Below are 27,372 nucleotides of genomic sequence, written 5' to 3'. Positions count from 1 at the left end.
GCATCCTGTGAGGATGCCCTCAGGGTGTCCGGGCAGCTCCCCGGAGTCCTCAGGCATGGAGCATCTCCCAGTAGTCTGCGAGGGCTGAGGCTGCAGGTGCTGGCTCTCCTCAGGTGTCCCGAACAAAAGGCGAGCGAGAAGTTGGTCCTGCCACATTGGGGCGGGCGTTGGGGGTTGGGATGCGACACCCAGAAGGCCCAGGTAGACCCCTGCCAGGAGAGCTTCCACTGCCTGGTATTCTGCAGACCCTCCCACCGCTGTACCCCTTCTGTCCCCCAGAGCTGCGAGCAGCCTTTGAGACATTTCCTCCCTCTCTGAAATGAGGGGTCAGACCCCGGGTGAGCCTGTGAATGTTTTTTATTTGTTTGGGGGCCACACCGCCGGTGCTCAGGGGTTACTCCTGGCTCTGCACTCAGGGATCGCTCCTGGCGGTGTTTGGGGGGCCATATGGGATGCCGGGGATCAAACCCTGGTCGGCCACATACAAGGAAAACGCCCTCCCCACTCTCCTGTGTCTCCAGCCCCAAGCCCGTGAATTCTTGCTTGGACGAAGACAGGCCCCGAGCGGGTGGGGAGCAGATTGCCCACACCCTGCCCCCCAGCAGGGATGGCTTACCCTGAGGGGCTCGACCTCCCTTCCTGTGTCCCTGTGGGGGCTTCAGGAGTAGTGAGTGTGGGGAACAGCGAGAGCCAGCCTTGGCCGGAGGGGGTCCTGAGTGGGAGAGACCTTCTCGTGCAGGTGGCTGATGTTCTTATGGGGGGCGGTCGATGTGGTTTGGTTCTGAAGGCATTTGGTCACGCCAGGTGCATGCAGGGGAGCCTCGGCAGCGGCCTCCAGGAGCTGTAGCAAAGACAGGCCCTGCCCTCCTGGGCCATCCCTCTGGCATGGCAGACCCTCAGAGGGGGAGCTGAGGAAAGTAAAGCAGGGCGAATTGTAGAGCAGTGGTGGTGCCTCAGCTGAGGTAAGGGAGGCCTGAGAAGTAAGCAGGCCAGACACAGGAAGAACAAGAGCCTGTTCCAGCCAGCAGAGCAGCAGGTACAAAGGCCCTGAGGCCAGTGGGGCCAGGAGCCCAGGGGGGTTGAAGACCAGAACAAGATTGCAACGGGTCACAGAAGAGTCTGAGCGTGCTCACCAGGCTGAGCAAAGATTAGGCAGTCTCCCTCCCTGCTCTGGCTCTCCTGGGTGCCCGCCGTCATCCCAGTGAGCTGGGTGTGGCTTCCGGCAATCTGGGCGTTGGATCAGCCCTGTCCCTGCTTAGCACTGCCGAGGGAGCTCACTGCCTGCTCTGAGGGACTTGTCCACGTCCTGCGCATTTGTCGGGCCCCTGCTGCCACCTCGCAGGCTTGTCTCGCTGTGTCTGAGTGGCAGCGCTCACCAGTGGCAGGTACTATCAGGCCTGCCCCGGACTGGGGCTCTCAGTGCGAGTGACTGTGAGTCGGGGCCCAGCTTCGGCTGCCTTAGGTGGCAGCGGCTGCGAGGCGTGGCCCCGGAAGCGTTCGCTGGCAGGAAAGCCCTCATGCATCTCTGCTTAGAGCTGGGCAGCTGGGCAGGGGTGTCTGGTGACGGGGGCTGAGAAGCATTTCCTCAGGCTCGCCCAGGCAGCACAGGAGCCAGGCCAGGCTGTGAGCGTCAGGAAATCTCTCTGGCCACTTGTTCGGGAGGGAGCCACACTGCAGCCACTCTTCCCCGGAGAAGCTTGGGAATGGAATGGCATGCACAGCCTGCGCCCTACCCATTGAGCTACCCGCCCAGCCTGTCAGGAAAGATGCTTAAAGGCTGGACAGTGCTGCTGAGCCCGAAGCGTCCCCCTTGAGAGGGGTGGGGAGCGGGAGCAGGTGCACGGTGGGGAGACTGACGCTCGCCCCCTTCTCGGCAGCCTCAGCCGCCTGGGCCTCATCCTGCTGCTGCTGCAGTACTCCACTGAGTTCCTCTTCCACACGGCCCGGCTCTTCTACTTTGCAGATGAGAACAACGAGAGGCTGTGAGTGGCCGTGCAGGGGGAAGTGGGGGGCGCAGGGCGGAGGGAGGGATGCGCCCCGCAGGCAGCACCACAAGTTGTTTCCTTCCTGGAGCTGCACGTGCCAGACGTCTCCACCCCCACCGGCCTCCTGGGCCACCCTCTGCCTGCCTGCGGCCACTTCTGGAGAAGTGGGTGCGGGTCACTGCAGAAGCCCTAAGGGCCGCCATCCCTGTCCCGCCCCCGCAAGCAGGTTCAGCGCCTGGGCTGCTGTGTTTGGGGTCACTCGCCTCTTCATCCTCACCCTCGCCGTGCTGGCCATAGGCTTCGGACTGGCGCGGATGGAGAACCAGGCCTTTGACCCCGAAAAAGGGAATTTCAACACCTTGCTGTGTAGGTGAGTTCGGGCAGGAGTGCTAGGGACTGGGTCAGGGCGCCCGGATTTGACCTGATGTCCACAGGAGGTCACTAGCAGTGACCCTAGCCCACCACACACTGTACCCCGCTGTGAGCTGTGGGGTCACCTCTCTTTTGGGCCAGCCGCCCATCTGTCAGGCGCCCAGGCCGGAGGGGAGCCCTCCTGCGGCTCAGGGCAGGCCACATCATCTGCGTGGTGTGCGCGCCCCTCATGCCCAGCCTCTGGGGGGACACGTGCTTCACAGCCGCTATCCTGGGGGACCCGGAGGCCTGCGCAGGCGGGCGATCTGTTTTCTTCCAGAATTGTGGGGGTCCCACACTGGGGCAGTGCTGGGACTGACCTGCAGGCCTCAGACACTCAGCCCGGCCCCGGGCTTTTCAGTGACACTTGCCGAGAAGCCGTTCACGTAGCCTCATCCCCGAGGCCACCTCAGGGGACCACATTGGCCTTCCAGCACAGAGCCGGCCCCACCAGGCAGTGGGGGCATTCAGGGAGACTGGAACCAGGGTGCGCCTGCGGGAGGCTGGGCAGCTGGAGCGGAGCATCCCTGGGCGCCCTCAGCCTTGGGCTCTCTTCCCCCCTGCAGGCTCTGCGTGCTGCTGCTGGTGTGCGCCGCCCAGGCCTGGCTCATGTGGCGCTTCATCCACTCGCAGCTGCGACACTGGCGCGAATACTGGAACGAACAGAGCGCCAAGCGGAGAGTGCCCGTCGCCCCCCGACTCCCTGCCAGACTCCTCAAGAGGGAATCAGGTGTGTGCCAGGGCCGGCGGGCAGGCCGTGGGCTGTTCCCTGGGCTCGCTCTGCCACTCCTCAGCCCGACTCTGTGGGCGCCTGGGCCTGCCCGGCACGTGGCTGGGTGTGGGCCAGCAGAAGCAGGGGAGATGCCGCGGCCATGCTCAGGAAGGGCAGCGGCGGGTGGGGAGCTCTGTGGGCAGCAGGCCCCGTACTTGCCTGCCCTCTTGGGCGGTGTCCCAGCCCCTGGCTCCTGCCTCAGGAGTGAGTTGGGGTACAGCACCGTGAACACTCCCTGGGCTGCAGGCAAGGGACACCCACTTCTCTGGCAGTGGCCGGGCACCCCGCCGCCAGGCGCTGGGGTGCTGCCAGCTTGGGAGCTGTCTCCTGGCTCACCTGCCTCTCTGCAGACACGGCCACAGGGCCAGGGCTCCGGGAGGATGCAAGTGGCCCCGTGTGCGGCTGGGTCTGCCCTGCAGCAGGCCCTGGGGAGGGGGAGGGGGACAGAGTGTGCTGGATCTCTGCCCCCAGGGCATCGCCTGTGGGTGCTCCTGACAGCCTCAAGGCAGACTCTTCTCCTGCCAGAGAGTCAGGCCTCCGAGCAAGGCCTTGTCTGGGCACTCTCCCTGGCCCCTGGCCCCTGGCCCTCTGGCCTGCCTTTCTGGGTGTGGTGGCCTGCAGGGGTGCTGAAAGCAGCCCAGGACGCCTCGCCATTCAGGCGATTTGGGGAGGCACCGGCCGCAGCTTCCGGCCTGGGCAGCTGGCGCCTGTTTCTGGGCCGAGTCCTCTGGGCCCCTCCCAGGCTGGCTCCCGTGTGCTGTGGCAGCTAATGCCACGTGTCCCCAGGCCTCCCTGGGCGCCGGCATCCCCAGAACACCCTCTCTGTCTCCCTTCACTCAGGTTACCATGAAAACGGAGTGGTGAAGGCAGAGAACGGCACCTCCCCACGGACTAAGAAACTCAAGTCTCCTTAAGGCCAAAGTGTGGAGAGCCGGAATCCTCTCGGGGTCCCGGGGGGAAGCTGGGAGGCCTGCCCTGCTCGCTGCAGCCACTTCCTGCCCCTGCGGCTCCATCCCAAACAGCAGAAACCCGTCTTGGATCGGTTTTTTCCTTTTATTCTATTTTTTTGACTCTCTCCTCTTCTGCCATCAGATGTTTTCAGTAAAACCAAAACTCTCCCTCCTCCTCTCCCTCCAGCCCCCCATGCCCTCCCTCGTCCCTGTGGCTCCTTGATGCCTCCTCCTCCTCCTCCTCCTCCTTCTCGTCCTCCTCCTCCACCACGGCTGCTGCTTTTTCTCCTTTCACTTGCCAAGTTTTGCCGGGCTGCAGCTTCCCTGTGTGTGATCGGGCGCTGACAGGGAGCCAAGCTTGCAGTCCAGGCCCCCTGACACCAGGTTGGTGCCGAGCCCCGTCTTGGTCTGGAAGCCGAGTGCCAAGGAGCCCCTCCTGGGCTCGCTGTTGCCGTCGTCGTCTCCTAGGTGCTGATGAACTGATGAGACGAGACGCCAGAATCCAGTTCTGCCTGGTCAGCGGGGCACTGTGGGCTGTGACAGCCCAGGCATTGCGCTCTGGGATATGTCCACCTGGCCCCGGAGGACAGCGCTGAATCTGGTGGCCCTGAGTCACGGAGGCGCCGGGAGCAGCCCAGGGATCAGGGGTCTGTCAGCTGTCATCCTGCGGGGCCACGATGAAGGGGGGCAGGCGTTTCCCACTCCGGAGCAAGAGCAGAGCGGAGCAAGCAGCAGGCTGTTCCCGACAGGGCAGCAGGGGTGGAGGGGCAGCCTGGGCCCTCTTGGGCCGTGCACCAGCATCCAACAGCAACCCCCACGGCTGCTGATAGACTGGCCTGGGAGCACAGGCCCAGCCTCCGGGCTCGTTCTGGGAACCTCCAGTCCCTCGTGGCCCATCCCCTGGCCCCAGGGAGGTGTCGTCTGAGCCTCTGGTCTCACTTACGCATCTGTGGCCCCACTGCATCAGTGGTTCTCATCCAGAGTGTCGGCGACGTGTGCCCTCTGTTGGGCAGCAGCGGGCGACACTCCCTGATCCCCTCCACCCAAAGACAAGGCCTCCACGTCCTTTCAGTGCCTTGCGAGGACTTCAAGAAGCAGACGCTTGGTTTTCCAAGGCCCGAACTACGAGCTGAGCTGTGCCAGGTGGGAGGCCGCACATCTAGGTGGCACAGGGACTGTCGTGTCCTTCACGGGCTGGTCTTCGTCCCGACATCACAGCGGAAACCAAACCCAGGATGCTCACCCACCAAGGGGGAGATGGGGCTTTTCGTCAAGGCAGCTCCCCTTCTCCACACCCCTTGCATCAGAGATAAAATGTTCATTTACCAGCTGGTCCTTGTAGATGTTGTCTTCTCTGTCCAGGATAAGGCTGCATGCGCCGAGCAGATGTAGATTCTGAGAAACACGCATTTCTCCCATCCACCTGCCTACCCCTTCCCTGACGGTGCCCTGCCACGGAACACCAGGCAAAGGGTGGCTTGGAGCAACCCAGGAAAACTGACTCGGAGTCCATCGGCTGGCCATTTCTGTCCTGTCCCCTGCCTGTGCCTGTAACTGCTGATGGCAGGGAGGCCCCGTGGATGCTCCCTAGAGTAGCCCTCCTCCCCCCAGCCCGTGTGGCAGGGGCCTGCGGGGGGCAGCTGCTCTTATCCCGTGCGCAGGTGCCTGCTGACAGATCACATGGCATCACCGTCCCTAAATCTGCTACTCTCAGCATGCCCAGCTGTGCCCCCCCGCCCCTGCCACTCCGTTTTCTGAAGAACAGGGCTGGTTCTGCGATGCCCGAGTGCAGCCACCTTTGCTGTGTGAGCCCAAGGCCATGTGTGGGGCTCCCGTCTCAGCAGCCCGGCTTTGATCCGTGAGCAAGGTGGGAAGGGGGTCAGAGTAGACGTCCTCCACCAGCACCCTTGGCACGTTTCTTTCAAAGCAAAGGCCAAGGCCTGGCAGGCTGGCTGGGCGCTTGGTGCCAGGGCTGCAGCAGCACAGCTCCTTGCATTCCTGTGAGTCTGCTGGGCCGGCCAGCCCAGCATGGCCCCTGCTCCTGCTCCCCAGGTGCCCAGCTATTGTCAGCTCCGGGCCTCCCATAAGAGCAGACCAGACGCTCGTCTACCTCAGCAGCCGCTGCGTCTCACCACATCCCCCTTGCGCACACTGTGGAGAAGCGCAGCGGGTGTGGGGTGTGTTGGGCAGGACGGAACGGTCCTGCGTCCTGGTCCTTCCTTGGCGGCTCGGTGATGTGAACGTTACTGATTTTGTCGTACAGGTTCCGAGAGCAGCAGTGTTGCCTTCTGAGGGGAGGGAGCAGACAGGGCCAGGGGCCAGAGCCAGGCCTATTCAGTTGGGGCCAACTTTTCATGTGTCAGGGTCTGAGGCGGAATGTGCCAGCCCCTCGGACACTGCAATGGCCTGTGGCACCTCCGTGAGTGCTTCTCGACTGGAGTCCCTAAGCCCTCAAACCTCCCGGATCCAGGGCTGGGTTATGTGCCTCTGGGGTTCCTTCTGCCTCAGAACCCAGTGCTCTTTCTCTAGAGGTAGAGGCTAAGCATGCACCCCACCCCCAGGTCCACAACCGAAAACTCGAGTCCCTGGAGCCCGATTTTGATTCTGATTCCAGGTAGCTTGCAGAGCGCATGCAGCCGGGAAGGCTGGCGTGACCTCGAGCTTCCTGCAGAGGCTTAGCTTGCCTGGGATGGGGTCGGAGGGGGAGCGAGGCCTGGACAGTTTGTGCTGGTGCACAGAGCCTTGTGTGTATGTCAGAAGTGCCTTACTTGCCTGTGATCTTCCAGTCTTGCTTGTCTTGTGTCCAGCGGCCAGTGCTCCAGGACTGTTTGTCCCAGACCCTACTTCAGTTCTGTGTCTGAAAGACAAGGGTTGAGGCCATTGGGCCTCCTCTTTCTCAGCCTCCTGCTCCCTGAGGGCCATGGGGCTCTGGCATCTTCCTCTTCCACCTGGGTTCTGGGACGCTGCCCGCTGAGCCTCACTGTTCCAGGGCCCTCCAGAGTGCAAAGCAGCAAAGGCCGGCCGCCTTGCTATCATCACTTCCTCTCTGCTTTGCTTCCCACCCCACCCCACCCCACTCTGAGTGGACTTGCTAAAGGTGTTGATTTTTCCCTTCCGGGTCAGGCCCGCCCCAGTTTGTGCCCACACCCATCCCTGGGTAAGTCTCTGCAGAACCTGGGTTTCTGACTGCGTCTCCTGTCTGTCGCTGTGCTGCCTCCCCTCACCCACTCGCCTGCCTGTTTCCTGCTCTTCCGGGTTGTGCAATAACTCCCAGCTGGTGGGCTTGTCTTTCCTCCCCACCTTCTGGTCCCTTCCAGGGGCCGGCAGCTGGGGGAGGGAGGGGCAGAGGGCGGAGGGTCAACATCCCCCACAGAAGTAAGGTCAGCCACTTCCCAGTGTCACCGTCTTCCCCTGAGCCCAGGGGTTTTGGGGCACTCTGGTAGAACATGTAGCGTCAACTTAGAAGTCCATATATATCTGTATCTGTATTTTAATCTGTTGAAAAGGAAAATACCATCCCCGTGGCAGGGCATTAATCAGTCTCTGTCTGGGACTGAAGCCCGAGGCGCTCGGCCGGAAAAAGGGGTGCAGACTGACTGAGAACCCGCCGGGCTCCGGACAAGCCCTGCTCACGGGAAAGCATCTGGCTGCGGTGTAGGTACCCCCTCACCCTTGGGTACAGAGTCGAGTGTTTATGTGCTGATGATAAACCTCATTTTTCAGTTCCTCTTGTTTAATAAAACATCTGGAGGGAGAGCTGAGGCTGCTGGTGCCCTGAGCAACGCATAATGCAAATGTGGACAAACTCTTTGGGTTTTTCTACGTTAGCCTGTTCATGTTATGGACCAAATTTCAACAAGGAACTCAAGGAACATTTGTACCTGCCGTATTTATGCCTTCATGCAAAAGGGTTGTGTTTTCTTCCGCGGCGGGGAGGGGGACCTTTTTACCTTCAGTGAACTTTTTGCAGAATCTGTTTTTCACTGTGTCTGTCTGGTTAAAAACAAATTGCAGTTTTGTATGGATTTTTTTTTAATGTACATTTTGAAACAAATGAGCAACAGATATTTTTGAAATAACTGAATAAAAGGCACAGAGTTACCCATCGAATTTTCTCTGGTCTAATTCCTTATTTCTTTTATATTGGGATGTCAGCACTAGTCCTTCCCTGACCCTGTCCCTTTCCTATCCTTGTTGCTGTCTGGGGACAGGCACTCTCTGTGGCAGAGGATGGAGACCACCAATGCCCATGGCACCAGGATGTCACTAGGCAGCCTGGGCTCCATGCTAGGAGTTGAACGTGCAGCCTGACACCTGCCAGGCAGGCACTGATCACCGAGCCACACTCCCAGAGCCCTGCTTGCACTTGTGTCTGCTAGAAAAATGAGATGGCCTCGACTTTAGTATCGTTTCTCCTCCCCAGTGTCTTTCACTCTGTAGGTCATGGCTTGGATCTCTTCTGAGGTACTTGCTCTCTGTGGCCAGGTGCTTGAGGAGGTGGGAATGAAGGCTGAGAGGCAGCTGGAGTCAGTGGGGCTGGGCAGTAAGCTGCATGATCTGCTGGGTTTTACAACCAAGTATGACAGTATGGAGGAGTTTTCGTCATGTGGAGTTTGCAGGAAGGAAGCATGCGCCACTTTAAGTCGTTCGGATTGATGAAGGGGTTAGGTTCGTGCGGGAAGACCACAAACTCCGTGTGGGTGCTGAAGAGCTGCTGAGTGGGAGTGGGTGGTGCTGAGTAGTGGGGGTGCTGGTGCTCCTAAGACCACCCCAGTGCCCACAGTGGTCTGCTGTGATTTCCAGAGAGCTCAGAGAGAAGCACGGCGACAGGAGCTGAGGAAAGCTCCCCTGGGTTGTGGGGAGTGGGATGAGGGAAAGCCCTGGTGTGGACCCCGTCCCAGTCAGTCCTCTGCCATAAGAAGCCAGAAGTCTCTAGCATTGAGTCTTCATGTTGCTTTTCTGTGGTCCAGTCTGGGGGCTTTTCCGGCTTGCTTTTTTTTTCTTTTGTTTTTGTGGGAGTGGTATGGTGAGACTGAAGGATAACAGTAAATGAGTAAGGTTGTGGTACAAATAAAATTAATTTTTTTTTAATGAGCTCACACATACTGTGCTGGCAGGTGATTTAAGAGACAGCCATGGGACCCTTGATTCCCTGGAGATATGTGTTGCAGCAATCTTATCAAACTTGTTGCTCCCCAGTATCCTCAAAGCTTGCTTGTAGATTTGGGCTTCCTAGTCCCTAGCCAGATTGCATTTTCAGAGTGCAGGGGGGTGCAGCCAGAATTCAGGCCCAGGGTCTGTGTAGTGGCTGGCTCTGCCTCTGCCCTAAATGCTCAGCTGCCCTGTGTCACCTCAGACACAGCCACTAGTGTGCCCCCACAGAGACACAGCCATTCTCCCCTTCTGCCTTGGTTCTCTGCACCCACCCCAAGGGGCCATTTCTCTTCCCACAGCAGTGGCGTCCAGCAGGGAGCTGCACCAGTGCGGGGGAATAGCTGCCCTACCCTCAGCATGGCAGGCAGGGAAGTACCTGATTGTGACCTTTGCTGCCGTGTAGAACCAGTTATTCTATGCTATAGAGCTCGCATACCTGGTGCTGGGCTGGCCCACCGCCACCTCTTCATCTTGGAGGCATGAAAACTAAATGGCTGATGCCAGCCTTTACTCCAGACAGCTACTCCGGGGACATTCTGACAGTGACAGTGGGGCTGACCTTTCACCCTGGTCCCCATGATGGTGGGCAAGAGAAGCATTGTCGACGGAACTGAGGTTAGAAGGGCTGTGAGCACTCAGATGTCAGGGAGGGTGCGAGAGTGTGAAGTGAGATTCCCCTCTCCCCCTGCCCCCCATCCCAATTGTCTCCTCTTTAGCTTAGGACTGAATGTGCTAAGGGTCTCCTCTGTAAGCTGTGGGTGACACACAGATCCACCTAAGACTAACTTAAAAGGTACCTTTGCCAACTGCCCTGGGAGGCAGGGAAGGAGAAATTAGTGGAGAAAATGGGTGAGATTTTTTTTTTTTGTGGGGGCGGGGGTCACACCAGTGATGCTCAAGCATTACTCCCGGCTCTGCACTCAGGAATTACTCCTGATGGTGTTCGGGGAACCATATGGGATTCCATGGATCGAAACCAGGTCAGCCATGTACAAGCAGCACCCTACTCACTGTACTATCACTCTGACCCCAGAGATAATGGTTTTTCTTTTGGGGGGGGTTGGGTCAGAAAAGTCACACAAAGTCACTTCTGGGGTGCTCAGGGAAACCGTATCTTGCCTGCCTGGACCTCCTGCTCTCCAAGCTTGTGTGCTAGCCCTTTGAGTGCTCACCCTGTTCAAGAGTACAGATTCTGTGGAAGGCGCTGTCTGTGCCCTGGAGCAGTTCTACTTTGGTTTTTGACTTCCAGGCCATTCCAGGTAGTGCTCAGGGGTCGCTCCTGTCAGGACTCAGGGATGCAGTGCCAGGGACTGAGCCCAGTCGGTCACATGCAAGGCAAGTACCCTCCCCTCCGTACGGTCACTACAGCCCATAAGTCTGCACACTTAAGCACACTTGCCTACTTGCCTGTGCGTGTCACTGGGAGTATTGCAAGCACATGACTTGAGGGTCTGAGTTTCACTTGACAAAATCTCATGGAGAGGAGGGTTAGTCGCACTGCCTGACTGTGCAGATAGGTGAGCGACGGGGACACGTCAGGTGGAAGCCAGAGAGGCCCTGCTGAGAAAGTGAGGGGGCGCCTGCCAGAGCTGCTCCAGGACATGCAATGGCAGAGCCTGGAGGCCTCGGTGGGAAATGCTCCTCGAGAGCTTGTAGGGCAAAGGTGGCCAGCAGAGAGGAGCCAGCCTTTCCAGCCCATGTCCCAGTCTGACTCTGCAGGCAGAACAAAGCTGGTGTTGACGGCAAGCAGGAGGAGTCTTGCTCTCCCAGGGGTCAGCAGCTGGGTTCTGTTCGGGCCTCCCATGGGGCCCATATGCCAGGAAGGGCAGTGTGCCTGCCTCAGTCTACACAGTCCAGCATTCATCTTGCCAGAGACACTGTCACAAAAACCCAGAGGAATGCTGGGCCAACATCTATCAGGGCACACCAGGAAACAGAACCTCACACCCCTACCCTGTCCCCACCCCCACCCCACCTCCCTTAATAAGCCATCAATCTTAGCTCCTACAAGATCCAATTTAATTTAGACTTTAACAGGCAGGTATAGTAGGTATGTACCTCTAAAAATAGGAAAAAGAAATGATTCCAGGAGCCTCTCTAAGAGTACAGGGTACAAGATTTCAAAGGGTAGGTCCAACCTCAAAGACCGCATCTGCCCGGTCAGTCTGAGAAAGCACGCAGGAAGTTGAAGTAGGCAATCTTGTCATCCCCAGAAGAACACATCTGGATCAACTGTGGAAGAGAGCGCAGAGCTGTGAGCCACGCGGTGTACGAGTCTGGGACACCTGGCCCGGGTCACATCCTGCTTTCTCTATCTTCGGTTGGTTCTGCAGGGATCTTGTGAACCCGAGGTCGGATGGATACTGTCCCCATCATCCTCACATTAAAGTTCATGTGGAGTAAGTGGTCTGCCCCAGATTTTAGAATGAACGTTGATATTCCATGAGAGCATAGTCGTTTCCAAAATACGTTTGTTTTTTTTTTTACAAGCAAATACAAGACTTTGTCTGCCCAGTCTGTGCAGAGTAGGACTCTTAAAATAGAGGGGTGCTATTATCCCAGCCTCGTAAAAGAGTTTACGTATGCACAGTTCAAACCGTGTCTCTTGAAGCTCAGCTGAGAGTGGAAGGCCCCTGGTTGACTGCGGTCACCTTGGTAAGACACGGACAAATCCACCCTTCTCACACCTTCCCCATCCCACTTCCCTCGACCATGATTCCTCTCTCCCATGTCAAATCACAGGTGACTTGGCAGTCAAAAGCCCAGGATCTATCTGAGACTTTGCTCACATGAACTAATACTCTTCTGTTTACCTGTCTGCACTCCTTGCTAATGTTCCTGTCTGGAAAGTCCTCATCTCCAAACCAGTCACTGCATCCCTAAAAGAAAGCTTCCTCCCTAGTGGGCCTGAGCTTCTGAACATGGCCTTTTGCTCAAATACCCTTCAGAAGATCTGTAGCAGACATGGAAGGTAGCTCAGCAGTGAAACTCTGGCCTTGCAGGTGTGAGGGTTTAATCCCAGGAAGGAGCGGGGGGAAGGGGAAGAAAGAGGTGGAGGATAAGGGGGTGAGGTGTGGATGGGGAGGGGTGTACAGCATCTTCATGCTTTTCAGCAGTAAGATGTCTTCAAGCCACACTCGCTGAGGCGCTTAGCCCAGAGGAAGCCAGAAGCCCTGGCTCATGAGAGTTACAGTGTGGCAGGGGCTTGAGGGTGGAGAAAAAGGGCAAAAACGCTCCTTTCACTTACTCGTGGCAGTCCTTGAAGGAGAGTGCCTGTCAAGCAGCAGTGCTTCCACCTGTACCTCACCATGTGCCCCTAAAGGCAGAGACCACTCTGAGTCCCTCTAGGTTGTGTAGCTCCACGCTCACTTAAGGAGGAGGCTCTGTGGCAGCACTTAGAAAAGAAAGCCCATACTAAAATCAGGAGACAAACCCAGGTTGGGACCAGGCAAGAGATGGGATTTCAGCATCCTAGAAGCCTCTAGCAAAAATAGAAAGTGAAACACCTGTAATTGCTTCCAGAGGACCAGGAAAGGTAAATGCCACCTTTGCAGTCAGCCCCAAAGAGTAAATCATACTGACCTCCTTAACTAAGGAATCATCTGTGGGGATGCTGAGTGAGTCACAGATTTTGAAGAAGGTCTCTCTGTCCACAAATCCTGATGCATCCTGGTCAGACATCTGAAGCCTGTCCAGAAGATCCACTTTATGGCACGGGTGGCCTTTGAGTTGCTTCTGGACTGCCTCTAGTAATGCTTCCAGCTCCTGCACACATGCAGCCTCTTCAGCTTGCTTCCTGTTAAAAAAGAAGAGAAATGCCGGATATAGTATTTGTTTTGACCAATCTATATGTCTCCTAATGATTAGAGATTAGATGCTGAGCTTACCAAAACTAGCCGAATGCCTGCAGGGGTTGGTCTATGCCTGCTACTGGACGGTCTGTTGGGGAGGTTTTGAACTGGCTCCCAGATTTCCTTGCTGCCATCTGTACCACCACAGGCCTAATCCAACACCATCACCATCACCATTTCAAGCTTAAGTACTCCTACCTATGGCAGGAGCCATAGGACTATCTCTTAATTCCCTTGCATACCTACATCATTTATGCTACATCATCTAAAAAGAAATCCTTTCTCTAAACTCTGTGATCAGTCTTGTATGGAAGTTCAGTGATGGCATTGTGTGGGTGGACTGAGAAATTTAAGTTAGCATTAACTGAAATGAAGAGAGATGGGTACCAGAGCATATGAGACAGGAGAGAGAGAGAGAGAGAGAGAGAGAGAGAGAGAGAGAGAGAGAGAAGAGAGAAGAGAAAGGTGAGAGAGAGATCATTCTATCATTTCAAATTACAGCCAGGATAAGCAGAAGCCTGAGTTCAATTTCCTTTAACATGAATGCATAGTTATAAAAGTAAAGAATTAGAGAACTGGCAAAGATTCATGTTTCATCTTCATAAGTTAATGTTGAGGAAGAAATGGGGGCTGGGAGGAAATAATTCAGTAAGCCCTCTTTCCTATGTAAATAAGAGATCAGACTCAAGGCCCTCAGTGATGACTCGTTCCAGCTCCCAGGTAAGAAGACTAGAACTTCTCTCTCAAGTTCTAACCTATTCCTTAAAGTCCAACCATCCCAAGAATCCCTCTCCTTCTATATCTTCATAATTCCAATTCTCCATTACTTTTTGGTTTCTACTCCCCACCCCACCCCCATCGCCTCCCTTGTATTTAACAGTTTAAAAGCTCACTGTTGTTTCAGACAACCTCTTTCATTGCCCTACTGAAGATCCTGCTTAGCTATAAAATAGTGTGACTTGGCCAAAGCAATAGTACAGCGGGTAAGACACTTGCCTTGCACACGACTGGGGTTCAATCCCTGGCACCCCACGTGATCCCTGAACCCCACAAGGAGTGAACCCTGAGTGCAGAGTCAGGAGTAAGCTCTGAGCACTACTGGGTATGGCACCCAAACAAAAACAAAAAAGTGTCACTTTCTGGAACAATGGGAAGCATGAAGCAGAAACATGACAAAGAATTTCAAATGCATCCTACAGATGTCATTGTGAGTTGTATATGGGCACACATCTATAATGTTGCTGTTGACGATATGTCTACAGGTTAAATAATACTATAGTCGGGTAGTGGAAATAATAACACAATTAGCAACGATGCTGCAGGGAGAGTAGAAAGATCGTTTGTCAGTAAGAAAAATGTAGGTGCAAAGTATGTGTAGATTGCAATCTTTGGTGTAAAAGCTGTGGGGAGAATCAGAAAACATATTAAATATACTTATATTACATAAAGAAACTCTGGAAAGGAGCTTTAAAAATCATGAAAGCAACAGCAGCCTATAGAGATTGAAGGGTAATTAGTAAGTAGATGGATGACAGGCTAGAAGCAAAATTTTCATTAGTTCCTTCTTACACACATAACAAGTGCTCATGATGTACTATCAAGTGGGTCAAGTCGGTAAAATAGTATTACAGAATTACTCCCTTTTACATACACATTAAAACAAAATACTGGATGTAACCATCTCAGAATTATGAGGTTTTGAAACATATTTTTGCTTATATTTATTTGTACCTCCTAATGTTCCACTCCCTGATACTTTATTATGGATATATTACTTTGGCGGTAAGACAAACACATAAAAATGTTATGAAAATCTCCAGTATTAAACTGCTGCCTGTCATTAGTACAGAAGCAGAATATGTTCATCTTGATGGGTGTAATTCCAACTACACATGCTAAATTTAAAAAGGCTGTCAAATCACTGTTCTAGTGGCAGAGAGCAATCAAAACATCAGCCCTCCATAGTCTCCAGGTTAGCACCATGAAGCACCGAGTTAGAATGTGATGATCCAATCATATGGAGAAAGTCAGCTCTCCCAGGTGTGTCCCCTTCCTCGCCCAGAATAGGAGATGCTCACAGAATCTGCGCCTTTGAGCCGCAGCAGTAATTTCACAGAGATGGCAGTGGGAGGGACCGTTTAATCCAAAATGAGTCAAACTGCACTGTAGACTGTCAGGGGTCGAAGCCACTGCCCACTGATTCTGTAGGCAAGCTGCAAGACGTAGGTGCCAACATGGGAGCATGGGCCCAGTGGGGTCCATGCTATATCCCTATAGCGTGCAAGGAGAGGCTGTGAGGTGCAGACGCTGGGCCAAGCCCTTTAATGCCCTACCTTGACTTTCAAAAGAGTAAACATGACTTTAATAGGCTGAGAGGGATGTCTGCTCTCAGAATATTTACTGTGAACTCTCTGGCAAAACCATCTACTTAGCAAGAACTAAATGGAATTACATATTTTCTTTAAAAACAGTCTGCAATACTGCTCTGCCTTTCTTATGATATTTGGAACCGGGGAGTAAGAAGTCTTTGCTACCAATAGTGTGTTACATTTCCATTGCAAAGGTCCAGTGTCCAGCCCTTGGCATGAACTTGATCTAGGACCTAGGATTTCCCGTTTGTTCCAGTGAAGTCAAATCAGCTCCCAGGCCAGGAAGTTGCTCCCCCAGAGACTCAGTAGGAATCTTTTTTTTTTTTTTGCTTTTTGGGTCACACCGGGCAATGCACAGGGGGTATTCCTGGCTCTGCCCTCAGGAATTACTCTTGGCGGTGCTCAGGGGACCATATGGGATGCTGGGAATCGAACCTGGGTTGGCTGTGTGCAAGGAAAACACTTTACCCACTGTGCTATCACTCCAGCCCCTCAGTGGGAATCTTTTAAGAATCTTTTTAAAATGAAAGCATTACTGACTTCACAGTGTCTTCCTCTGGGAAGCAGAATAAACTGTAAGAGAAATGACTGTGTTGAATATGGGTATGGATTGAAGAATATGTGTAGAGTATATGTAGTTCCTAGAATAAGTTGGCTTTGCCACTTCAGTGCTTCCTGGCCTTATGTAAATTATTTAACTCTGTGCTCTGGGATCAAAAACAACATAAGGTTGTTCTCTCTCACTACTTCAACTTATTTTAGTATGAGACAGCTTTAAAGCAATTAGACAATAAGGAAAAATTTTAAATCTGTAAGAAGAAAAAGTACTGAAATTATCATTATTTACAAATGATATAATAATATATACAGATTTCATTAAGACCTATTGGAAATAATGAGTATAGCAAAGTGGTTGTTTACAAAGCCAACGTACAAAAATATGCTGCATTCCAATATGTAAATAACAAAGAAGAAGAAATTAAGAAAATAATCACATTTATAACTGTATCTAAAAGAATGAAACATTTAGGTATAAATTGAACAAAGGAGGTAAAAGATATATACACTTGAAATGTGAAATATGAAGTAAGGTAAACCATATCAACAGAGTGGAAGGGTTATTGGGATGTGTACCAGGGGTTGGGACCTAAGGAAGAAGGGAAGATGTTTGTCATAGGATGTAAACTTTCAGTTATAAGATGAGCTAATTCTGGGACACCATGGTACAACCTGTAAACTAAGGTTTATAATTTTCTGCTGTGTATTTGAAATTTGCAAGAGTAGGTATTAAGCATTCTGATCACAGACACACACACATACACATGATAAATGTGAAATTATACATGTCAACTGATTTCATGGGTACATAAAAGAAATCATATAATTTAAATCTATACAATTTTATTACACTGCAATAAAATTTTGGAGTAAGAGTAGTATGATTAATTTGGAGTCAAATTCCAGGATGACTGGTAAAGTAATTGTGTATGAAATGGGTTAAGGAAGAGAGTAAATAAGAAAAAATAACAGTATTCTACTGGTAGCATGCTAAAGCAAGAAGGTTTTCAGTGCTGCTGGCATTTGCATTCATGGGGAAATGATTTTAAAAAACCAAACCAAAACCAGTGGGGGAAGAGATAGTACAGCAGGTAGGATGTTTGCCTTGCACATGGCCTACCTGGGTTCTATCCCTGGCATCCCATATGGTCCCCCCATGCACTGCCAGAAGTAATTCCTGAGTGCTGACTGGGCATGCCCCTCCCCCTAAAAAACACCCCACTTTTGAGTAGTAGTTAAATATATAACCATGATCTCAGTGGGGCCTTTAATGCTGCCCCATTATCAATCTATGCTTCAATTTCACTAGCGTTTTCTTCCTCTCATTTTATACATTCTTTATATTTACAATTTATGATCAATATATCAATGATAATAATTGAATTTTTCTCCTAGAAAGGTCTAGAAACTTTGGTATATCTACACAATGGAATACTATGCAACTGTTAGAAGAGATGAAGTCATAAAATTTGCTTATAAATTGGTAGACATGGAGAGTATCATGCTAAGTGAAATGAGTCAGAAAGAGAGGGACAAAGAGGAACTACACTCATTTGTGGAGTATAGAATAACATCACATGAGACTGACACCCAAGGACAGTAGATACAAGGGCCAGGAGGATTGCTCCAGGGCAGGAAGCCTGTCTCATGAGCGGAGGGAAGAAGGCAGATGGAATAGAGAAGGGATCAATAAGAAAATGATAAACCACTAGCAAGACTCACAAAGAAAGAGAGAGAACCCTAATACACCGAATCAGAAATGAAAAGGAACATCACAACAGAAACCAAAGAAATTCAAAAGATCATCAGAGACTACTTTGAAAGTCTGTATGCCACAAAACAAGAGAACCTAGAAGAAATGGATAAAGTCCTGGATTCCTATAATCTCACAAGGCTGAGCCAAAAATATTTGGAATACCTGAATAGACCTATTACTATCAAGAAAATTTAAACTGTAATCAAAATTCTTCCCCAAAACAAAAGCCCAGATCCAGATGGATTCACTAGCAAATTCTTACAAACATTTAAAGAGGACCTATTGCCAGTTTCTCTCAAGCTTTTCCAGGACATTGAAAAACACAGAAACTCTCCCAGTTTCCATGAGGTACATACCTCCCTAATACCAAAAGCAAACAAAGACACCACAAAAAAAACTATAGGCCAATATTCCTGATGAACACAAATGCAAAGATACTCAACAAAATATTAGCAAATAGAATCCAACAACTCATCAAGAAGATCATACACCACGACCAAGGGGGATTCATCCCAGGAATGGAAGAATGGTTTAACATTCAGAAATCAATTAACATAATCTATCATACCAACAAAAGAAAAGATAAAAACCATATAATCATATAATAGATGCAGAGAAAGCATTTGACAGGATCCAGCACCAGTTTAGGATGAAAACTCTCACCAAACTGAGTATTGAAGAAGCTTTCCTCAATATAGTAAAAGCCATCTACCACAAGCCCATGGCAAGCATCATCCTTAATGTGGAAAAACTAAGAGCCTTCCCTCTAAGATCAGGGACAAGACAAGGATGTCCACTCTCACCACTGCTATTCAATAGAGTACTGGAAGTACTTGCAATAGCAGTTAGGCAAGAAAAAGATATTAAGGGCATCCAGACAGGAAAGGAAGAAATCAAACTCTTGCTATTCACAGATGATATAATACTATATTTAGAGAACCCTAAAGCCTCTACCAAGAAACTACTAGAAACAATAGACTTGTATAGTAAAGTTGGAGACTATAAAATCAACACCCAAAAGTTCATGGCTTTCCTATACACAAATGATGAGAGAGAAGAAAGTGACATGAGAAAAGCAATCCCGCTCACAATCATGCCTCGGAAAATCAAGTACCTTGGGATCAGCTTAACTAAGGAGGTAAAAGACCTGCATAAAGAAAACTATAAAACACTACTTCACAAAATAAAAGAGGACACCAGGAAATGGAAAGATATCCCCTGCTCATGGACTGGGAGAATTAACACTGTCAAAATGCAATACTCCCCAAAGCATTATACAGACTCAATGTGATCCCTTTAAGGATACCCATGACATTCTTCAAAGAAATGGATCAAACACTCCGGAAATTCATATGGAACGACAATCCCCCACAAATAGCTAAAGCAATTCTTGGGAAAAAAGAAAATGGGAGGCATCACCTTCCCCAACCTCAAACTTGACTACAAAGCGGCAATAATAAAAACAGCATAGTACTGGAACAAAGACAGAGCTGCAGACCAGTGGAACAGGGTTGTATATCCTTACACACACCCTCAAATATATGGTCATCTAATCTTTGATAAGGGAGCAAGAAATGTGAAGTGGAGTAAGGAAAGCCTCTTTAACAAATGGTGCTGGCAAAACTGGACAGCTACATGCAAAAAAAATGGGTTCAGACCTCTACCAAACACCATGCACAAAAGTCAGATCAAAATGGATTAAAGACCTCAACATCAGACAAGAACCCATCAGGTACATTGAAGACACGGTGGGCAAAACCCTTCACGACATTGAAGCTATAGGTATCTTCAAAGATGACTCGCCACTGACCAGGCATGTGGAAACAGAGATAAACAAATGAGACTACCTTAAACTGAGAAGCTTCTGCACTGCAAAAGATACAGTGACCAGAATACAAAAACAGTCTATAGAATGGAAAAGAATATTCACTCAATACCCATCTGGTAAGGCGTTGATATTTAGGATATACAAGGCACTGGTTGAACTCTACAAAAAGAAAACATCCAACCTCATCAGAAAATGTGGCAATGAAATGAACAGAAACTGTCTCAAAGAAGAAATCTGGATGGCCAAAAGGCAGATGAAAAATGCTCTTTATCACTAATCATCAGGGACATGCAGATGAAAACAACAAGATATCATCTCACAGCACAGAGACTGGCCCACATCCAAAAGAACAAAAGCAAACATCGTTGGTGTGGATCTGGGGAGAAAGGGACTCTCCTTCATTGCTGGTGGGAACACTGACAGGTTCAGCCCTTTTAGAAAACAGTATGAAAGATTCTCAAAAAATTTAAAAGTGAGCTCCTATTTGACTCAGCAATACCACTCCTGGGAATATATCCAGGAAATGCAAAAATGTATAGCAGAAATGACATCTACACTTATATGTTCATTGCAGCACTATTTACAATAACCAGAATCTGGAAAAAACCCAAGTGCCCAAGAACAGATGACTGGTTAAAGAAACTTTGGTACATCGACACAATGGATTACTATGCAGCTGTTAGAAAAAATGAAGTCATGAAATTTGCATGTAAGTGGATCAACATGGAGAGTATCATGCTAAGTGAAATGAGTCAGAAAGAGAGGAACAGACATAGAAGGACTGCACTCATTTGTGGAATATAAAGTAACAGAATGGGAGACTAACACCCAAGGATAGTAGAGATAAGGACCAGGATGATTGCTCCACGGCTTGGAAGCTGGCCTCACATGCTTTGGGAAAAGGCAGCTCAGATAGAGAAGGGACCACCAAGTAAAGGAAGCTTGGAAGGTCTGCTCGGGATGGGAAATGTGTACTGAAAGTAGACTGTAGACTGAACATGATGGCCACTTAACACCTGCACTGCAAACCACAACACTCTAAGAGAGAGAGTAAAAGGGAATACACCTGCCACAGAGGCAGTGGGGGGTTAGGGGAAGGGATACTGGGAACATTGGTGGTGAAGAATGGGCACTGGTGTAGGGATGGGTACTCATCATTGTATTACTGAAACATAAGCATGAAAGTTTATAAGTTTGTAACTGTACCTCATGGTGATTCATTAAAAATATATTTTAAAAAAAGCACTTCTGGGTAAGCTTTTTTATAAAGACATAAAGCACTTATGTCCTCAAGATTTCCAATATTTTAAGTTAGCTTAAATATTAAATTGAGTTTTCTGTTCTTTTTAAATTTTAATATATACATATATTACCATATGTTACCAGCATATATTTATAATAGTTTTCTATTTTTGGTGACAAAAATTCTTTAAGGCAACAGCAAAATTGCCCACTGATTATTATGACTGTTTTGCATTGTCATTTTAATAGTCTCTTCTTACTCTTTGAAGGACTTACTGTTAGCACTTTCTTCATGCGGTTTCTAAGATAAGACACCATGGGTTTTTCTTCTTGCCTCATTTATAGTCTTGGTCAATCTCCTCCTCTCTTGGTATCTAAGAAACCCAGATCTCAGTCCTTGTTGCTAGTACCTTCCCTCTATACTGATACTTTAGATATTTCATCCAGTGCTGTGACTTACATGGTCATCTATATGCCAGCAACTCTTATTCCTGCATTTCCATCCCAGAACTCTCATCTATAACTCCAGATTTGCATACTCAACATACTTCTTGATAACTCTACTTGGACAGCTAATAGATATTTTTAGTTAGTATATCTTAAACAGTATCCTGCCACTTGGCTCTCTTCAAATTTTCTCACCCCTGCCCACAGTGCACATCTTCCATCTCAGTTCATGGCAATGACTTCCTGTCAGTTCTTGGAGTCATTCATTAACTATAGTCTCTCCTTTACTATATTCTGCATGCTCTGCCAGAAATCCTATTGGCTCCAAAATATCTTTTAAGTGAGACTTCTACCTTCACTTAAACTCCACTGATCCAGACACCATCTTCATTTGCCTGAATTGCTGCAATATTCTAACTAATCTCCCACCTAATCTATTTGCAACCTAACAGTCAGGTTGTCCGTTAGAAACACTTGTCAATTCTTGCAACTCCTCTACTCAGAATCCTCACATTCATCATCCATTTCACTCAAAGAAAGGTTAACAGTTTTTTTTTTTAAGAAAAAAACCTAACAGATCCTACCTAATCTGATCTCTTATTGATTTTCTAATTTTTATCTCCTACTCATTTCCTTCTCATTCACTTGTGCCAGCCACTTTCACAGCTTCTTCCTTGTTCCAGTGTTAGTTAAGTATTCCCAGCATGCTACCCTTAAGACCAAAGCATGTAATATTTCCTCTTTCTGGAAAACTTTCCCCCGGTTATCAACAATGCTAACTTCCTTGCCTTCAAGTATTTTCTTAATGTCACCTTCTCAAGGGGGTGCCTACCTTCCCTGATCAACTGCCACTGACCATCAGTCTTCATCATCCTTATTATTCTTACCTTATTATCCAGATTTTGCTTTGCTTGCCCACAACACTCATACAATACATTGTACAATTTACTTACTTTTGTTGTTTTATTGGCAATCTTAAACTGCTAAGGTCAACTCCATCGGCTGGCAACTTTTTGTCTTATTTACTGGGAAAATCCCAAGAGCCTAGTAAAAATATCTGACAGGTACTAGGTATTCAATAATGACAAAGTAAATAAATTATGTTGAAAAGCTCCTAGTTACTTATTATTATACTGAGACCACAAAACCTTCTGTGAATGTCTAATAGCTCTAAAATCTAAAATGTGATTACACATTTGTTTTATCAAGAACTATCTCCTGACTATTTCATGGGTGCTAAAGCCAAGATGGCCCAAGCACGGCCAGACATACTTTTCCAATTCTGTTGCACCATCTTTCTGCTTTCGAAAATGGTTCTGAACTGATGTGAGTGCTTCGTTTGAGTACTGGGAAGCATTGCTCTCCATATATTTCAGGACATACTCATCTGTATCAAGAATAACGAACCTGTGACCAAACACTGAAAGAGAGGTAGAAATAGATTTAGTTTGGTTATTTCCTATCATGCAACCATGAGTAAAAGAGTATCCTCCAGTAACACATAGACATGTATTTATGACCAACATTAATGAACAGTCCCAACAGCTCTCTAAACTAAGCAATAGTGGGCCTGAAAGATAGCTCAACATGAATGAATATGTATTTTGCATATAGGAGTCTGGAGATTAAATGGCATGGTCCCCTGAAAATCTCCAGTTATGACCTGCCAAAAAATCTTTTTCTAAAAATAAACAAATCTGTCATTTTCTCAGTGTTTAAGAAGCCCAGGTTTCTTTGGACCCTCTGCTCCTAAAGACTATGATCCCAGAGGTCTTCTAACCTATTTTGGCACCCAGAGCGGCTTCTTACAGAAATGCATCTAGACTGTAAGCCGTGCTACAACTCCGTGCCGCCCGGGGATGGATTTTTCCTCTCCACCCTGTTTTTCTGTGAGGAAAATGGCGGTGGCGGTAACACCCATGTGGCGAGAGCCACCTTCTAAGACTCCCAACTCAGAGGTATGAATTTTGCAGTTTTGTGGCTCATAGGCGATCATGGGAAGCAGGCGTTACCGGCACGCCCTAGGCCCAGATAAGATCCGGAGCTGCCGAGTGCAAAACGGACCCTCTGCTCCTAAAGACTATGATCCAGAGATCTCCTAACCTATTTTGGCATCCAGTGCGGCTTCTTACAGAAATGCATCTAGACTGTGAACTGAGCTAAAGTATCAGAAATTCAAAACCGCACAGCTGCAATAGCAGCAGCGCAAGCTCATAGTCTTCATTATCAGCAATGAAAAGAAATTATTAAATGATGCCTTTTCAGCAGGCCTGATTGTTGGGGGAAAATTCCAAATAATAATAGTGAGTTCTCTATTGAAATATTGAATATATTCAAAGTATAGAGAGAATAAAGTAAAGATCATTAGCTACTTAGGTGGGGGCTATGTGGGAGGGGGGTATTTTGTGGTTCTTGGTGGTGGAACATGTGCACTGGTGAAGGGATGGGGGTTCAATCATTATATGACTGAGACTTAACCCTGAAAGCTTTGTATTTTTTTCACGGTGATTCAATATAATAAAAACTTAAAAAAAAAAAAAAGAAGCCCAGGTTTCTCAAACCAAAAAATGCAACTCATTTAGAATTAAATTTTTTAGGTTTTTTATTTTTGGGCCACACCCGAGTAAGCTCAGGGCTTACTCCTCACTGTACTCGGGGATCACTGCTGGCGAGCTCAGGAGAACATACTGGGTGCTGAGGATTAAACCCGAGTTGGCTGCATACAAGGCAAATGCTCTACCTACTGTACTAGCACTTCAACCCCTGAATTAAATTCTAAGAAAGACCATTTGTTCCCTTGATGATTAGGAAAGTATGAACTGCCTGGACTGACCTTCAATCACAGCACCAATGAAGAAGTCACTGGGACTATAGTAGATAGGATTTTCCGCTGAAGAGAATGGTTTAGCAACTTTAGTTCTACCCAGATATTTGCCCCCAAGGATACCAGAATTTCGAACAGGAGGTTCAAAGATGCTGATCATGTCAGTGCCTAGAAAGTAAGAGAAGACAAAACGACGATCTTTGTCTTCTGGGTTGGGGGATTCCTAAAAAGATGAAGAAAAGAGAATCTGATGAAGGACTGTGATGTATCCAGATTCTGAACTTAAATGCCATTGGGGATTAGATATATAATATTAGCTCAATTTATTAAAATGTAGTATAAATGGAATAGCATTGCAGGAACTCTGGTACCCTGAAAAGGACATCCTTCATCCAAGAGAGGCTGCCCCAATCAACTTTAGTTCATTGGTACATTGTGGGAAGTCAGGCCATATTGCTGTCTTTTCTAATTTTTCATGAGAAGAGAGAAATTTGGTTTACTATATAAAACCTCTGATTCTAAAATGTTGACTCCATCTTTTTCAAAGCCACATGTAGGCCAAACAAAACACATATGTGGGCTACTTTCTACCCACAGCCTGCCAGTTTGAGATCTCTTGACTTACGTTATGTTCAACTTTGTGGGAAATAAAATGATTACACAAGACTTGGATCTTTAGACAAATCTATTTATACACATAATTTTTAAAAGAAAACTTAATAAGGAAGGAATCAGCAATGTAAAATCATACTTTATAAGAACTGGAAGTGACTCTGAGAAATTTCCTGTAGACAAGACTTTTCCTAAATTAAGTCATTGAAAACAGTCATGTAATTCTTCAGAAATAAAATCCAGATTAGGCAAGACTAAATACAGATACAGGCTTGATTAAAATCTTATATCACATCTTCAGCACATATCTTCAATTAAACCACAAAAATATTTATACAGTAATTTCTTATAAAATTTAATGGCTTAGTAAAATAATTTCCTTGTTAGTATACCCTAATATTAGTCTTTAAACTAGTAAAATTAGAAGCTGTTATAATAATAAATTTTAACACATACCCACAATAGTGAATAAAAATCACATCCCTTCTCTGTCCTCAAACCTCCAGAGAAGTCCTATTACACTAAAATAAAATACAAAATTTGAGCAGAGCTACAGAAAAGAGGTGGATAAAGCCAGATGGGAAGGGCAGATTTACCTGATAGGAAAAAAATTTTATTTGGTTATTTATTTGGACTGGAGTGATAGCATAGCGGGTAGGGCGTTTGCCTTGCACGAGGCGGACCAGGGTTCGATTCCTCCATCCCTCTTGGAGAGCCCGGCAAGCTACTGAGAGTATCCCGCCTGCATGGCAGAGCCTGGCAAGCTACCCGTGGTGTATTCGATATGCAAAAAACAGTAACAACAGGTCTCACAATGCAGATGTTACTGGTGTCCGCTCCAGCAAATTGATGAACAACGGGATGACAGTGCTACAGTGTATTTATTTTGCTTTTGGGGTCACACCTGGCAGTGCCACACCTGACAATGATTAGGCCATACCTTCACACACTTGACTCTGTGCAGGGATCATTCCTAGTAGTGTCTGGGGTACCACATAAGGTTTTGGGGATCAACTAAGGGTTGGATGCGTGCAAGACAAGCACCTTAGCCCTGTACTGTCTCTCCAGCCCACATCTTTAATTACTGTTTAACATTCCTTACTTCTAAGTGGTCTGTTCAAGTTTTCTATTTTCTCCTGTTCAGTCTTGAGAGGTTGTGTGATTCTAAAAATACATTTACCTCTTCTAGGCTTAATGGAATAAAGTTGTTTATAGTAACCTCTTATGATCTTTTGTATTCTGAAGCATCTGTTCTAATTTCTCCCCTTTCATTTCTGATCCAATCTATTTGGGGTTTTTATTTCCTCATTAATCTAGCAAAAAAAAATCTGTCAATCTTATTGACAACTCCTTTGAAAAATCAGTTCTTGGTTTCATTTATTGTTTTGTCTTGTTTTCTTGATTTTTATATCAATGACTTTTGCTCTGATTTTTGTTATTTCCTTCTACTTGCTTCGCGATTCATTTGCTATTCTTTTTCCTAGTTTCTCAAGCTGTAAGGTTAGGTTAATTTTTTGTGCTTTCTACTGGTTTCTGAACTAAGCCAGTATTGCTATGAACGTCCCCCTTAGTTCTGCTTTTGCTGTGTCCAAGTTTCTGACCGTTTGTTGCGTAATTCTTGATTATTTCCAGGAACTGTTTGCTTTTTTTCTGATTTACCCTTTGACCCAACAATTGTTTAATATATGTTGCTCAGTTCCCAAATGTTTGGGCTTTCCTTGGCTTTCTTTTTATAGTAATTTCTATCTTTGTGACCTGTGGCCTGGGACGATATTTGGTATGGTTTCTCTTTTTCTGATTTTATGGATATTCAAATTACACTCAGCATGTGATTTAGCCTGAAGAATGTTCTATGTGCACTGGAGAAGAATGTATCTTTGGGTTTTAGGGGATTGGATGGCCCTGCATACTGCATTAATCACAGTTCTACCTGTTCCTCACTTGGGGCCCTTGTTTCTTTATTGATGTGATGTCTGGTTGATCTGTCTAATGATGAGTAGGTGATATGTTAAAAGTCTCCGACCACTAAGTTGCCATCAGTGCACATCCTCAGGTCTGCCAGCAGTTGTTTAATTCTTTGCTGCCCATTTTTGTTTGGTTTTGGGCCACACCTGAGGGACTACTCCTAGCTTTGTGCTCAGGAGTGACTACTGGCATATATTTTGGTAGTTAAATAGTTAAATCCTCTTGGTCGACTGATTTTTCAACAGACGAAATGTCTGTCCCTGTCTCCTTTTACTTTCCGTAGTTTGAATATTATCTGGTCTGATACAAGTATGGCCATTTTTGTTTTTCTAGCCGACCATTAGTCTGTATGATTGTTTTCCAACCTTTACCCTGAGTCTGTGTTCACAATGTAAGCTCAGAGTGTTTCTTGTAAACAGAAGAGTTGTATTTTGTTTCCTGATCCCTCTGGTAACTGTGATTTCTGATAGGGAGTCATCAGCATGCTTGGGTGCAGTCCATATAGGAGCTGAACAATTGGCCATGTGTTATGTACTTTAATTCAAAAGACAAGCAATAATGGGGCCAGAGAGAGAGAGAGTATGGTGAGTAGGGTACTCTCTCTGGCCCCATTATTGCTTGCCTTGCACACAGCTAACACGGGTTCAA

At 48.1% G+C, this 27,372-nt stretch overlaps 2 protein-coding genes across 2 annotated transcripts in view; one reads left to right on the top strand and one right to left on the bottom strand.

The window, feature by feature from the left end:
* The window catches only part of TRAM2 (translocation associated membrane protein 2), a 73,555-nt gene extending 69,412 nt beyond the window's left edge, over nt 1-4,143 (top strand). The window contains exons 8-11 of the mRNA XM_004605855.3: nt 1,878-1,982; nt 2,212-2,355; nt 2,963-3,126; nt 4,009-4,143. Of these exons, the coding sequence (XP_004605912.1) occupies nt 1,878-1,982; nt 2,212-2,355; nt 2,963-3,126; nt 4,009-4,082 (487 nt within the window). The 3' untranslated portion in view covers nt 4,083-4,143. The remainder of the gene's footprint in view (nt 1-1,877; nt 1,983-2,211; nt 2,356-2,962; nt 3,127-4,008) is intronic.
* Nucleotides 4,144-11,274: 7,131 nt separating this feature from the next.
* Nucleotides 11,275-27,372, bottom strand: part of EFHC1 (EF-hand domain containing 1) — a 74,294-nt gene continuing 58,196 nt past the window's right edge. Inside the window, exons 8-11 of the mRNA XM_055136003.1 lie at nt 24,157-24,370; nt 22,596-22,743; nt 12,855-13,068; nt 11,275-11,504 (exon numbers count right to left, since the gene is read on the bottom strand). Coding sequence (XP_054991978.1) covers nt 11,433-11,504; nt 12,855-13,068; nt 22,596-22,743; nt 24,157-24,370 — 648 coding nt within the window. The 3' untranslated portion in view covers nt 11,275-11,432. The remainder of the gene's footprint in view (nt 11,505-12,854; nt 13,069-22,595; nt 22,744-24,156; nt 24,371-27,372) is intronic.

The sequence above is a fragment of the Sorex araneus genome, chromosome 4 (genome assembly GCF_027595985.1).
Source record: "Sorex araneus isolate mSorAra2 chromosome 4, mSorAra2.pri, whole genome shotgun sequence".
Taxonomy (NCBI): Eukaryota; Metazoa; Chordata; class Mammalia; order Eulipotyphla; family Soricidae; genus Sorex; species Sorex araneus.
Note: the sequence above shows the minus strand (reverse complement) of the source record. Positions and strands in the feature narration are given on the sequence as shown.